This window comes from Apus apus, chromosome 4 (genome assembly GCF_020740795.1).
Source record: "Apus apus isolate bApuApu2 chromosome 4, bApuApu2.pri.cur, whole genome shotgun sequence".
Lineage (NCBI taxonomy): Eukaryota > Metazoa > Chordata > Aves > Apodiformes > Apodidae > Apus > Apus apus.
The window spans coordinates 91553531-91567592 of NC_067285.1; the positions used below are offsets into that span (position 1 = coordinate 91553531).

General features: G+C 35.7%; 1 protein-coding gene across 7 annotated transcripts in view; it reads right to left on the reverse strand.

Annotated features, from left to right (window-relative positions):
• WDR19 (WD repeat domain 19) overlaps window positions 1–14062 on the reverse strand; it is a 43314-nt gene that overhangs the window by 18399 nt on the left and 10853 nt on the right. For all 7 annotated transcript variants that reach the window (XM_051616639.1, XM_051616638.1, XM_051616637.1 and 4 more), the window contains 17 exons: window positions 13306–13418; window positions 11945–12118; window positions 10864–10934; window positions 9959–10131; window positions 9748–9862; window positions 8997–9103; window positions 8538–8660; window positions 7249–7398; window positions 6549–6696; window positions 5726–5930; window positions 5027–5186; window positions 4326–4436; window positions 3753–3862; window positions 2809–2866; window positions 1780–1926; window positions 1586–1668; window positions 38–121 (listed from right to left, as the gene is read on the reverse strand). In XM_051616639.1, the coding sequence (XP_051472599.1) occupies window positions 38–121; window positions 1586–1668; window positions 1780–1926; window positions 2809–2866; window positions 3753–3862; window positions 4326–4436; window positions 5027–5186; window positions 5726–5930; window positions 6549–6696; window positions 7249–7398; window positions 8538–8660; window positions 8997–9103; window positions 9748–9862; window positions 9959–10131; window positions 10864–10934; window positions 11945–12118; window positions 13306–13418 (2132 nt within the window). The remainder of the gene's footprint in view (window positions 1–37; window positions 122–1585; window positions 1669–1779; window positions 1927–2808; window positions 2867–3752; window positions 3863–4325; window positions 4437–5026; window positions 5187–5725; window positions 5931–6548; window positions 6697–7248; window positions 7399–8537; window positions 8661–8996; window positions 9104–9747; window positions 9863–9958; window positions 10132–10863; window positions 10935–11944; window positions 12119–13305; window positions 13419–14062) is intronic.

The following is a 14062-nucleotide window of genomic DNA, read 5'->3' on the forward strand; positions in this document are numbered from 1 at the left end:
CAATAGCATGTTTTATAAAAAAAACATTCAAACATACCTGCCATCTGCTTCTTTGGCCTTTGCATATTGTAGGTGAATCTTTGGAGATGAAACATGAGGAAGAAGTTCACCAACCTTTGCCCTAGAAAGACAGGATAATAATTATTTAAGAAATATAACTGGTTTCAAATTTTCTCCAGTAAACCAGGCATATTTATATCAACTCTGAAAAGGAGGCTAAAAAAGAAGTAATTGAACAGAACATATAAGCTTTGAAGACACTTTAGTATCTTCAAAAAGCTGCACTTCATAGATGTAAGAACCGGAAATTATGGACTGCTTCATGAACATACAGGGTCCAGCATCTTCTCTTTTTTAAGTTTGAGATGTATGGGCAATCCTAAGTGCCAGACCAAGGATTTTTACCTCTGGTATTCTCTAATTAATCTACAGAAGAAGCACAGTATTAAAGCCATAACCTGAAAGAACGTGCAAAAGAGTACAAAAGACCATCAGTACAGGTGCAGTTGTGATTACTCCCATGATTGTGTGCTTAAGGCTACAGGTTGTAAAGAGGACTCCAGGCCATTAGAACTAGATCCTCTGTGTGACAACATCCATAAAAGCAGTATGTGAAGGCACATAGAAGTATGTGCTATGTCAGTCCTTCCATAAATCTAACCTCAAGTGTTGCACACAGTGATAGTATTTATAAAGTCATGGTTTAAATCTGGGCAGGCAATTAAACGAATGACAACAGTAAACCAAGCAGTGGGCCTTTCAAGACAAAGGATATGAGAAACTGAAGAGAGGTTGAACTTACATCTCACCTCTCTGCCTAAAAATCAGAGCACTCCTCAAACTGAACCTCCTTCTGCTGGAGTAAACAAAGCTTCTACCTCCCAATTCCACAATTACATAGAAATGTAACTGACATTTCTATGACAGGATAAAATTTTCCTTAGTAAATGAACATAATTTTCCAACCTAACTTTTAGAGCACTTGTATGAAAGAGAAGGGGTCTTTCTGGTTTCTGCTCCAATCAGTTCTTGATATTTTAAGTCCATAAAACGTAATTAGGCAAGATTTAAGCCCTTAAATCTCTCAGTAAATTGTACTTTTCCACTGGAAACTTGACAATAATAACATTCACTACAAAAACTTCATTAACATAATGCCAGCAATTTTGACTACACATGATAGAGACTCAATTTGAACCAATAATTTCCAGCTGTCTGAATATACCATCTCAGGTGAATTTTATAAATGAAGAAATTTAAGGAACTAAACAGTGACTATACAAACAGAATTATCAAATTCAGTGTGCATGTGTACACACACACAAAGGACTCGAAACTGCAGGCAACTTTAAACATAGCACAAAAAAAGAAAAAGGAAGAACATCTCCCATAACAGTAAGACTATATTTAAAACAACATAACCTTCTGAGAGAACACTGTTCTTGTTTAAGGTTGGGGAAGTGAACAATAAAATCAATGAAACATAATTAAGAAGATATCTGTACTATTCAGAGAATCATTCTTTTCCAAAGAGCACCAAAGCAAGTCTTTTGAAACATAACACTTTCCTGGAACCTGTACTTACCAGTTTTTACACCGGATGTATACTGATGCTGCCTTGTCATAATATTGTCCCCTTTCATACAGCTGAGCAGCTTCTGAAAATTGCTACAATATTGAAAATCATTAAAATACTGTTTCTAAATTAAGATTACAAATAAATAGATAGCTTAATGAATTCACATATTCAGCCTTAGCTTCATTAACACTTTTGAATACCTTCATACTCTCCAGAATAGCTCCACAGTCTCTTTTTAGTAACCTACTGGGATGTTTAATGGCCTGGTTTACCCCTCGACGGATATCCCCCATTCGAATGGACATTTGAGCCACTCCAGCCAGGCAAGCTTCATCATGTTCCTGGTGCTGGCAACCAAATGAAAAGCAGTAACTATGCATTACACATCAGAAAAATAAGGTTGCAAAAGCCACAGTAACCAAGCACTGAAACAACAAGACATTACATCCACTTAGTTAAACCAATTTTTGTCTCAAAATTCTTGCCTAGCTGCAGCTGTCACTTATTTAGAAGAACAAGGCTTAATTTTCTTAAGCTTTAATTTTTACTTACAAGATCTTCCCAGACCAAGCATACACGGAAGAATCTGTTTTACAGACAGCTTAGTACTACTCTCTTCTTTCCTCCAAAACCAACAGTAGAGAAAAAGAGAAAGTACTAGCAGGATATTTCATTTATTTAGTTTTTTTAAAGGCAGCAAGGCCACTGATAAAGCCAAATGGCTTGAATTCAGAAAAAAATTGCTATTTTCCCTATTATGTTCCCCTATTATAAATTAAGCTGCTTCAAAAAAGACATTTTGCAAACATTAGGGGAAAATGCCAGAATTAAGGGAGAATCTAATTAATATGCTTATTTGCTAACACAATCCTTGCTTGTCTTTATATAAGTAGCAATTCAGAAAAGAACAGAAGGAATACTTAGGACTTTTGTTATAACAACGAAAATCCTAGCTACGTTTTGACGTTTGCATGCCTGTCATCAAACTTCTCAAATTATAAAACCCTAAGCCTAGTCATGCCCCACTAATACAATAGCAATACTGCTTTATACCTAGAGAAAGCATCATTCCATATGTTAAAAATGAGAGATGTGCAAAGACTACTGTCCCCAAAACAAGTGACAGATTAATTGCTGAATAAAAAAACAGAATTCAAATGAGTCTGACACATGACAACTTAATGTGTTGTATGATAGTACAGATCTTATAATTACTAAAAAGGACTTACTTTATTGTTTCCAGTGATTCCCTTCTCATAATGTGCCAGAGCGTTAACATAATCACCCCTAAGAGAAAACGCAAAGTTATATGGAACAGTATTTTGAACAGGAGGAGATGGTTACCTACCAGCCACACCAGATTTTGACTAACAACTTCACAGGAAGATGCTAAGTATGAAAAAGATGGACAGTAACACAGTATGTCACTTGGCACTTCATCACACTATTAGTCACAGAGACAGTCCATCTCTCAATACTGTTATACTGAGACCAATACATCTCTTTTGAAAGACAGGCAAAGAATCTTTCTGCAAAATATACCCCAATAATCTCAGCTCTACTTCCACATTTTTCTAGAGGATAAATAAGACTAACCTTCTAAAACTGTTTAGAATTTTTGCAACATAAAACAAAGGTGTTTTTTTTTTCCTTAAGTACATTCAGAGCTCAAGTTACAGACTGCTGAATTGCTTCAACTGCTTCTGTTGCTTCCTTTCTGTGCCCAACAAGACCAGCAAGTGTCCTGTCTCGGTGCCAGGGGGAAGGAATTGTCTGAAAACTCTATTACTAGGTAACAGTCTTTCCTCTTAGTTTAGACATTAAACAGGTTTCATTTTGTCCAATGTAAGAAGTGTTAAATGGTTTGAACTTTCTCTATTTTCCAAGCACTTACCTGCAACAAATTATTTACTTAGTAGATTATATTATTAGATAGTGGACCTACCCATTGCAAAGAACCTAGATAGACTGAAATTAATAAAAACTATTAGTTACTAACATGTCTGTAGCGTGATGTACTCCTTACAAAACTACTCTTCCTCATACTACAGCTGCAAGACCTCGAAGTCCCCTCTCAGCAATGCAATCATGAAATATCTCAATTGTACGTTCTTCTAGTGAGTACGACTATGGGTTTAATCTTCTTATGCTGCAGCTTTCCAGAAGAACTTACATGAATTCAAGCTGCATTGCATATTCCTTTGAGATGAAAGGGATCTGATCTGGGGCCAAACGCTTAGCCAGCTGAAGCGCACTGTCCCAGTGTTGCAAGTCTTTGCGCATCTGTTAACAAAGAACAGTAACATTTCCTGAGGCAAGTATCAAATTCTGAATTCTAATGTGAACTTTAGAATCATAGAATCCTAGGGGTTGGAAGGGACCTCGAAAGATCATCTAGTCCAACCCCCCTGCCAGAGCAGGGTCACCTAGAGTACATCACACAGGAATGCATCCAGGTGGGTCCTGAATGTCTCCAGTGAAGGAGACTCCACAACCTCTCTGGGCAGCCTGTTCCAGTGCTCTGTCACTCTCTTTATATTATTCTAAATACAAATATAGAGCTAGTATTCCAGAAAGATTCAGACAATTTGAGAGTGAGACTTTTAATCTTAAAAGAATGTCTGCCAGTCACACAATGGCAAGAACAAAACCATAAAAGGGCAGAATTGTAAGAAGGTAAAATATTCCAACATTAAGGTGGAGATTAAAACAGCAGAAGGAAAATTGACACATCTTAAATAAATACCTCAAGTGCAGCAATAGGACAGGAGGATGCCAGATATAAATCCTGAGCCAGATTAAAATCATTAGTAAACATGGCAAGATGTCCTGCTAGAAGGTTGTGGTCTTCTATTCCCTGTAAAAAGACGCAAGTAAGTAGGTGCAAAAGTAGTTAAAAAAATGTTGTTATAATTAACAACCTAGTAAGCACAGTAAAAGAAAATATCCTTCTATTTTGCAACCACATGTATTGGATTGTACAAACCAGAAAAGTGTTTCTTATTGTAGCTCAAAGCAACTACAGCTAACATTGTCTAAAATCAGCAATTTGCAGAAATACATTTTAAGGTACTATTTCATGCATGCTTGTAGATGTATAATTGCAATCTGTTGTTTTTTTATTTAAAATAATACTAGTGGCCCTGAACATTTTCTCAAAAATAACAAAGGAAAAAAGAACCTCCAGATGCCAAGACGTGAATATATTCTGTTACTCTCAAGTAAATGCAGAAAAGATGATTGTGTGTTCCAGTAGAGACTGCAACCACTTAAGAGAAAACCAGGCAAGAGTTTTGTGGTGTGGATACTTTCTCTTCTGATGATTAATAACCTTGAAAATATCTTCTACTTAAAAAACCCAAATCCCCACAAACATAAGATTTCAGCAATTCTTAAAGTAGAATTAAATCACCCTATTTCCTATTTAAAAGCAATTTTACATTTTACCTTTATCTGCTCTAGTGACATCACCATCCCAGCATTACCAAGTGTCCGATAAACACGTATTGCAAAATCCACCTCCATATGATGTAAGCAAGCTTTGCCCAGCTCATTCCAACCTGACTGGTCATTCAGAAGTCTGCACACCTCCCATGCTTCAGAAAATCTACAGAAAGTAAACCACATTTAAACTAGTATTACTTGTACATAAACAGGTTCTTCCTCACACTACAGTAGGGAAAAAATAAAAGGCACTTTCTTCTAGGCCATGGAAAGACAGGTATGTCAGGAAGAAAGGAGAAATACAAATGGATAACTTACAGTTCTGTTTCTACCACACTTTTTCAGGACAGCATCTGCTTTCCCTACTCTGCCATTCTTTCCACTATACTGATTTTGCATTGCTTCATTACAGTGGAAGGGGAGTATGCAAGAAGCACCTTCAGCCAGTTTTGGAAGAGCCACTGTCACAGAAACCCAAAACAGTCTTGAAAAAATTACTGTGGCTTTGACAGTGGAAAAACAAGTAAAGCACCACTGGGTCACTTTATTTTGCTTGGTCTGCATAGATAGCTACATGGACTCATGGATCAATCTAATTTATCAATATTCAGCATGGCATTTTTAAATCACGAGGATATGCTGTGTGGAGTTATAAGCACAGAAGAAAACAGTTTACACAACATAATTAAAATGTAGATGTACCTTTTCAACAGTAAAGTCTGAGTAAGCATTTGTTTCAGCTCATTAGGTCCCAGGTCTTTTAAATTGCCAAGGAAACGGTGAGTGCTTAGATAGATATTATTTGTTTTCCCACTCTGAGTCTGACAAGTTAATTCTCCATTATACAACAACAAAGGTTTATGGGAAAAGGGGACTTCCGTGCCACCTGCCAAAATAATCTTTGATCCTAGATTGAAAGATCAGGAAGAAAAAAACCCATTATTTTAAAATCCCTACATGGTAAAAAGTGTAGCAAGCAGGCACAGCTGAAATAACGAAGATTTGCAGAGCATTACTTTAAAGTCTCTAATTCTGGTAGTCACCATCCAACGTACAGTGCACATTTTTCAGTAAAGAAAGTCTATGTAACTTAAACCTTCTCAACTAGGAAGGTCATTTTTCAAATGTTTGTAGGTAAATTTCTTAATGTTTTCTGTCACAAATACAGAAATTGCTATGATTACAATTTTGGTTAAGAGTGTAAGTGAATACAAGTTTTGTCATTCTGATCCTAAGACTTTCTCATGAACACTTCAAAATACAACTGAAGCACAATATGTACATTTCATACATAAGATTGTAATAGCAAGAAGATTAGGGACTTAAGACCAAAATGCCTTACTGGATGGAGCTTTACAGAGAAACTGACAAAACAACTAGTTTTCCATTAATCACTTCAAAATTTCTATAGTATTATTTACTTTTATACAGAGTTATTAAAACTTGTAAGACAAATGAAGATTCAGAACATGTCTTACTTCATTAACTAAAACAGTGAATATGATTTTAAAAGAATTTACAGTACCTTGAATGGCATCCTGATGAAAAACGTAAGTGTACACTTTATCATCATCAAAAGCAACAAAAACACCTTTATCCATTGGCCAGTTTTCCCACAAGATTCCTTTAATAGTTGGTGAAAAGTTTGGAATCTCATACAATCTATCATTTACCTACAGATAATGCAAAAGTAAAATTACTGACAAGTCACTAAGGACACAAACTAAATATGCATGTCAGCTATGATTAAAAATTTTAAAAAGTATATAAATAGTGCAAAAATATCAAAATTACATTTTAAGAAGTTTTCTTATAAACAGTGACTTGGAACAACATAATAGTTTACTTAAGAAGGAAAGTAAATGGAGAAGATGTACATTGTATGAATGCTATTTACTTTCCTTAGAAAAACAGATATGGGGACAGGCAGTGAAACTGGCAGTGTTTGTTAATGGGCTAAAATATCTGTATCTGAATACACAAAGACATAAGATTTCTGAAAATTGATGATCAGGAATTTAGAATGAAGAAATTGTCCTGACCTAATATGACAGATTTTACTTCCTTATCTTACCACTTATTTATCTTCAAACTTCACTGGCAATTTCTTCAACCAGCATACATATTAAGAGTGACAAAAGCTTCTTCATTCTCTATTAAAATCACTATATAGTTGAAGATCCTGCTTGTAAATATAACTGTATGTGTATCCCACACTAACTTACTGGACAGTAGACAAAGCCATCACTTTTATCATCTATGAAAGCCAATCTGGTTCCATTGGGATCTGGAAAAATTTTTCTCACACTGACAGGATGCCGATATTCACTCACATATTGCCAGTCTTCAATGTAGAAATAATTAATAACTCCAGTCTAATGAGAAATAACAGAAAAAGCTAACAATGACAACAGTAAGTGGTAAATAGAAAATTAACTTGATTGTAGTTTCTCCTATCTTAGAATGCTGAGCATGTTTAAAGAAAAATACTTCCAGGTGTTTTTTTTACTTACTTCTTCATTCACAGCTAGCTTTGGGAGGACAGGGAAACTTGAGGTTTCTTGGGGGATGGGGAAAGGAGTTTGAGGTTTAAGGGGTTTTGTTTGTTGTTGTTTATCTCACTCTGCTTTGTAGATGCAAGCACTATTTACTGTGCAGCTCCCTAAACGGGAAAAGTCTGCCTCATCGCTGACAAAAACTTAATCTTCAAACAAAGCTGAAAAATTTGCAAGGAAGAGGCACACATTCTTAAAAACAGATGCACCCAATTAAGGGTAGAAAAGAAACTTATTTGTGATTAAGGCTGTATTTCAACCAGCATCACACAAAGAAGAACACTGGAATTAAAAGGTGGTTTTTCATGACAATTGTAAAATTTGCACACATCAAATTAATCAGTTGCAAATTTAGTATGTCAAATTTATTAGTTACCAGTCCAGGTACTGAGGAGGTGGGAAAGCCCTCAACTGCTGCAAAACCACTCAAATTATTAAACCAGTGGTAACACAAAAGAGAGTGACCCTGCTTTTCCCCTGGAATGTCAATACATCAATCTATATCACAAAAAGCAAAATACTACACTGCCAAATGTGCCCTGTATTCCCAGTGCCAGAAAATACTAAAAGGATAGAATCATCTAGCACATCACCACTTAAATCAACATATTTGCAAGGCAAGCCCTTAGTTTTTTCTTGTACCTGGAAGACAGTCTGCTTGCCAACCTCTCACTAATGCAACAGAATTAAATTCTGCTATTAAAATCAGTGTTTTGAAATAAACACTAGTAAAAGCACAACCTAATCTTCCTGCCAATTCCTCTCATATAAATGCAACAGTAAAGGAAGCTGGACGCAATTTTGACTGTACTTGCATGAAGTTCTTGCATAGAAAATAATCCCTTGTAAACTTTTAAGAAGCACAGTTTTTTTGCCAGAGGTATGAGTAAAAATCCAAGTAATTCAGATAGAAATACATTCCATCAAAAAAGGTCTTCAAAATTAGAAGTAATACTCACATCTGTACCATATATGAGGAAGTCACTAGTTAAAGCATGGCACAAAATTCGGAATTTATCATCATCTGCTGGGAAGAGTCTAGTTTCTCGTTCTTCCTGAGCATCCAAACCTTCACTTTCTATCTAAACATAAAGAATAGAATGCACTGAAAAACTCCACTATTGAGGTATCATAGTTTTCCCTGTACTAAACTGTCTCACATTCCCATGGAGACTTTAAAAATTAAATATGTTAAATAGTTCACAATAAAACATTTTTTCTTCACCTGCTCTAGTCAAGGTTGTATTTCTGAAGTCTACAGGAACTTTATATTTTAGTTAGCCAGTAAAAAAATTCTAAAGAATTTTTAATTTTTATGTCCAATAACTGAACATCACTCCATTTTATCTCATTTTTAAAATTACATTAACTTGTTCAGCTTAGATCAACTCAGCACTCTAAGCTGCCAGAGCTCTTACCATGTGCAACTGGACTTTACCCTCAAAGAGAGCAGCAGCATAGTCAGAATTAAGGCGCATACTTGCTACTGTGCCCAGGTACTCCACATCTTTAAGCTTTTTTACATCTAAAGAATTCAAAGAGAAAGAAAAGGTAAAAACATTTTGATTTTGTAGAGATCTTCACTTACCATCATCTAAATTTGCAGGTGAGATTTCACCAGATGTGAAAAACTCACAACTAAGCAGAGAGGGGACATGTCACATGTAAAGGGGCTTTCCTCTTCACAGTCAGAGAACTGGTTATAAAGCACAAGGGAAACACTTCTTCTATGCAACTCTGACTAGTATTATTACAATTTTGATTAATTTATTTTTAGTCAAAAAAGGTGATGTTTAGAGAGACATGAAAGCTTTAAATCCACCATCTAAAACTTGGACATAGCCTAACCAATTTTACCTATGATCATACAGCCAAACTTAGTATTTAAAGACATGGCCAAATAATGTCTCAAAAGCCTAAAAATCCTTCATTGATTAACAACATGATATAAAAAAAACTAAAAAAGAAACATTCTACCTTTTGTTACCAATATCTTGAACTTAACCTTTTATTTACAATTCCTTGTCATGACTGCTTCAGTTTGTGAAGATCATAATTTGAAGATCCTATCCTATGGCAATTCAAGTGGCTATAGTACAATGTGGAACATGCAGAACTGCTAAACACAGTACAGAATTCGTAAAATAAGAGAACTGAATTTATGCTTACTATTCTCTCCAAGCGCATAAAACCAAGCCCGATTGTTCATTCCTACAGCCAAATGATACACACCAACAGCAACAAAACTTGGCTCTACCTCAACAGAGACTGTGACTGGTACCTCCTGTAAGAAAACAAAACAAAGCAAAGCAACTTTGATCCACTAGTAATACTTACTTTACTTATATCTAAATGAGGTTTAAAAGGAAGGTTATCATACTCGCTCCACGTGATTTGCTACAGTAACTTCAAGAAGAGAAGTGAGGCACGCAATCCGTGTACTGCAAGCATCTCCAAGGATTGGAAGCTTTGTCAAGAAAACATGGAGGGATCCTCTTTGTGTAGATACTGCCAACAACTGTCCATCATCTGTCCATGCCAGCTGATCTACACCTAAAACATTCACAAGTTTTTGCAATTAAAAAATGTTTAAAATTGTTTACTTAACTACTGAGATGAAGAAACAATTGTTTTGCTTTAAAATGTGAAAATGGTAGGATTTCATACCTAGGAATACATGTACTAATGTGCTAAAACATAACCAATTAATATAATTCAAAGATTAACTGGAATAATTACAACCAAAACTGTGATTTACTAATTTAGCACTTTTCCTAAGAGTGAAGACTGAAGTATTTACAGACACTACATGAGGAGATAGTGGTGGTAACTTACTCCTCAAGAACATGGATAGTCTTGTAACCATGTTCTGGGAGCCACAGGCACAATCTCATATCAGGATAAGAACAGATTAAGTACCACGTCTGTAAAAAGAGATGCTAAAAAGCACCATGGAAAGCACCATGGAAAGAAGCAGAAACTAGTCAGGTATATTATTTTAATAATCTTAATATAATGTATTAAAGATTAAAAAAACACTAACTGATCAAATATTCTGAGAGCTGTACTTCTCTCTACTTCGAACAGGTAAAATAAAGTATGCTCCCATTTTGCTATGGGTCACCTTATAAATACAAGTTCGGAAAGAAGAAATTTATGATAAATTCTGTATTTACACAGTTTTTCCAACAACAGCACTTTCACTCATGAAAACAGAGTCGCCAGCAAAATTCTGTGTAACTTAATTAGCAAAAAATTCTGTCCTCATAGAGGCTGTTAACATACCTTTGTTTTCATCATCCAAGTTTATTATGGCATACATTTCTCTGAGGTCTGACAGATCATGGATTTTAATGCTAAAACAAAAATAAACAGTCATTTCCACTAATATAAATCTCAGTCATCATAAACTGTAAGAAGCCTAACCCAATCAAGACAGCATAATGGAGCAAAAAACAGAGCACAAATAAAAAATGCCTTTCATTTCCTAAATTGTTATGAATCACCCTAAATAGTATATCACTATCACTACACAAAAAGATTTTTTGAGAATTAAAATTTGAGGAAAAGGTGAAAATCCAGTTAGAAGGAACTCAGGGGTAGGAAACACACACTATTTCCTTTTGACCTGTTACAATACAGGTTAGGCTAAAAACTCATTTTTGACAAACACTCTTGATGTGCAAGTGACATAGATCAGCAGTCAGTTAAGGTCACACACAGAACTGAGGACAGGCAGAACAGCCTGACTCTTGGCATTACTCCACTCCTTTTTGAATGAAGAATTCAGATATTCCAGAAGAAGGGAGCAGAGGATGAGGAGCTAAAGGAGATATTCTATCACATGCACAACATATTTTGGAAAAATTCCAGCCCCTTTAATTATTTTATTCCTTAATTGCTTACACACTTAAACTACTGCCTAGATTGCAGGCAATACCAAGCACCAGGGAAGAGGGCATCAGGATATCAGCATACACAGTGCAGCTTTAAATTAATTGCTCTCCTATTGCTAAGCAGATGTGTATGTCCCATCAATAAACAATATTAATTTAGACATTTTTGTAGCCAGCTAACATAGTATAAAAAGAAATAATAAAAAAGAGTAATTTATACTCAAGTTTAATTTTGTGTGTGTGTGCATATACAATAATTACAATAAAGTTAATTACAATTGCAGAGATTTTGGTGGAAATTAGCTTTTCCTAAATTTAGGCAGAGAGGTAGTTCATCAGTGCAATTCATCTCACCTCTCTGCACTGACTTCTTTGGGAGTCTTGAAGCCTCAGAGAGCCTAGCTCTAATGCCCAACAGCTACAGTTTTGTAAAAAGAATTCCACTCCTTACGTACAAAACAACCACTTACCAATTGTCTCCACATGATGCAGCTTTGTTTAATGACTGTGATATAGCAATGCTGCTTAGATTATCCTTATGGTTATGAGCTTGAAAGATTTCTTGGCCTATCTCACGAATGTGTGTAGAAATGACTACAAAACACCCTCGCGAGAAACCAATCATGATGTAGCCATCACCGTACCTGTTACAAAAATCCCAACAATTAAGAGATCTATTTATGCAAAATGCAAAATGCAGTTTCTTTCAAACTACTGGGGGTAACTGTCAATGCCTCTCTTCAATAGGAAAAACAATCAAATTATGGAAATTTATATCTTACTAATGTGTAACAGGAAAGTATAAAATAAATTAAGGGAAAAACAACCAAAGAATCATAGAGGACAAAACCATGTTTGTGCCCCAACTGCACTCCTAAGTCATCTTTATTCTTTCTTCCCCATTCTATAATGACACTTTATTTTCAGCAAGCTGCATATATGGCAGTGATGTCAGGAGAAAGACTTCTGGTATCTTCATTTGAATAAGCATGCTGGAAGATGCAAACTTCCATTTCAATGTTCTGGCTGACTTGGTCCCAACTAAAAATAATAATGTCAGTCACTTTGCCCTTAAGGCATACATATTCAAACACAGAGGAAGTACCAAAGCTACAACCTGTATTTCTGACTACACAGTCTGTTTACTTCTCATAATGTCAAGCAGAATGAATGAGGTTAAGGCAGAAACACCCTTAAGGGGAAAGAGCCCAGGTATGCCTTATTAGACATGTGGCCATGAATTAAGAAGCATATGGTTCACACACAGTTGTACTGTAAAGGGACAACTGTCAATGCCACGTTGACTGAACAGGCATTAAATGACAGTATGATACAGAAACAGTACAGTTACTTTTTGGGTACAGAATTGAAACTTCTAGCTTGGGATTTCTTCAAAGGAACATCACCAATTGGATTACACAGAAGGGAGGCTACAAGACTTCGCAGAACTGCGTAAACTGACAAACTAGCTGAAGGATACAACTCCACCCCTGGCTTGTTTCATCGGTTACTCATCCAAACAGAAAAAAGCCTATAAAATCCTCAGTTTAGTTTACTGTTTAGACAGGAAGACTGCTAGTCTTCTAAGCATACCAACAACACTAATATTTGAAAATACTGCTTTTATAGCCATTGAATTGTCAAGTAAAACAACTGCAAAATGTAGACTTCTTTGTGTTTGAAAAAAATTATGAAAAAGGCTACAACACATCCAATAAAAATCCAGTGTAAACAAGGTATACACAATTAAATTTCTAGCATTCATCAGAACTACTGGAAAAATCTTCAGTTTGTTAATGCTAGAATATTTAACTAAGAAAGTTCTCCTTACCATCTGTAGGTTACAATACTGCCATAAGGCTGCTGAAATTTCAGATCAATCGGGTTATCAGGATCATTCAAATTAAAAAGAAAGAGAGTCCTCTTGCCAACCACTACACTTACCTGCCAATGAATAAAAAGAAAAATTAACTTGATAGAAATTACATCACTTTAAAATTAGGCCCTACGTCTTCAATAAAATATGAGATTTAGGACTTTCAATATTCCTTAATAATCCCATGGATCTGAATTGTGATTCTTTATCAACAGTGGAAGAGATCTTCAGGGTATTCCCCCCATGAGCCAGCAGTTCACAAATCCAAATGCAAGCCCAGCAGAACACACATCCCAAGTTCAAGACTTTTCCCTAGAGAAACATTAAGTCAGTTCCATGTTCTCAGAGGAAACGACAGCAGGTTACATGGAGATATCCTTTTGGACTACACTTGAGTCACAACACTGATATCTCAAGTAACTTGCTGGGATTTCAAAGACAGAAAGACAACTCCAAAAGAAACCACCTGTTCTGTGTGTATCAAACATGCAGGACTTACAGTTTGGTATGAGTCTAGGTGAATGCATTTTACTTGATGAATCCCATAGAGATGCTGGACTTCATAGAGGAAGACAGGTTGAACCCTGGGGTTTTTTTTTTTAGGATTAACCGCCACCTTAGACTTCCAGAGGGCACTTTGATCTGCTCAGAAGACTGACTGATAAAGTCCCTTGGGAGGGTGCCTTGAAGGTTAAAGGAGTCCAGGAAGCTT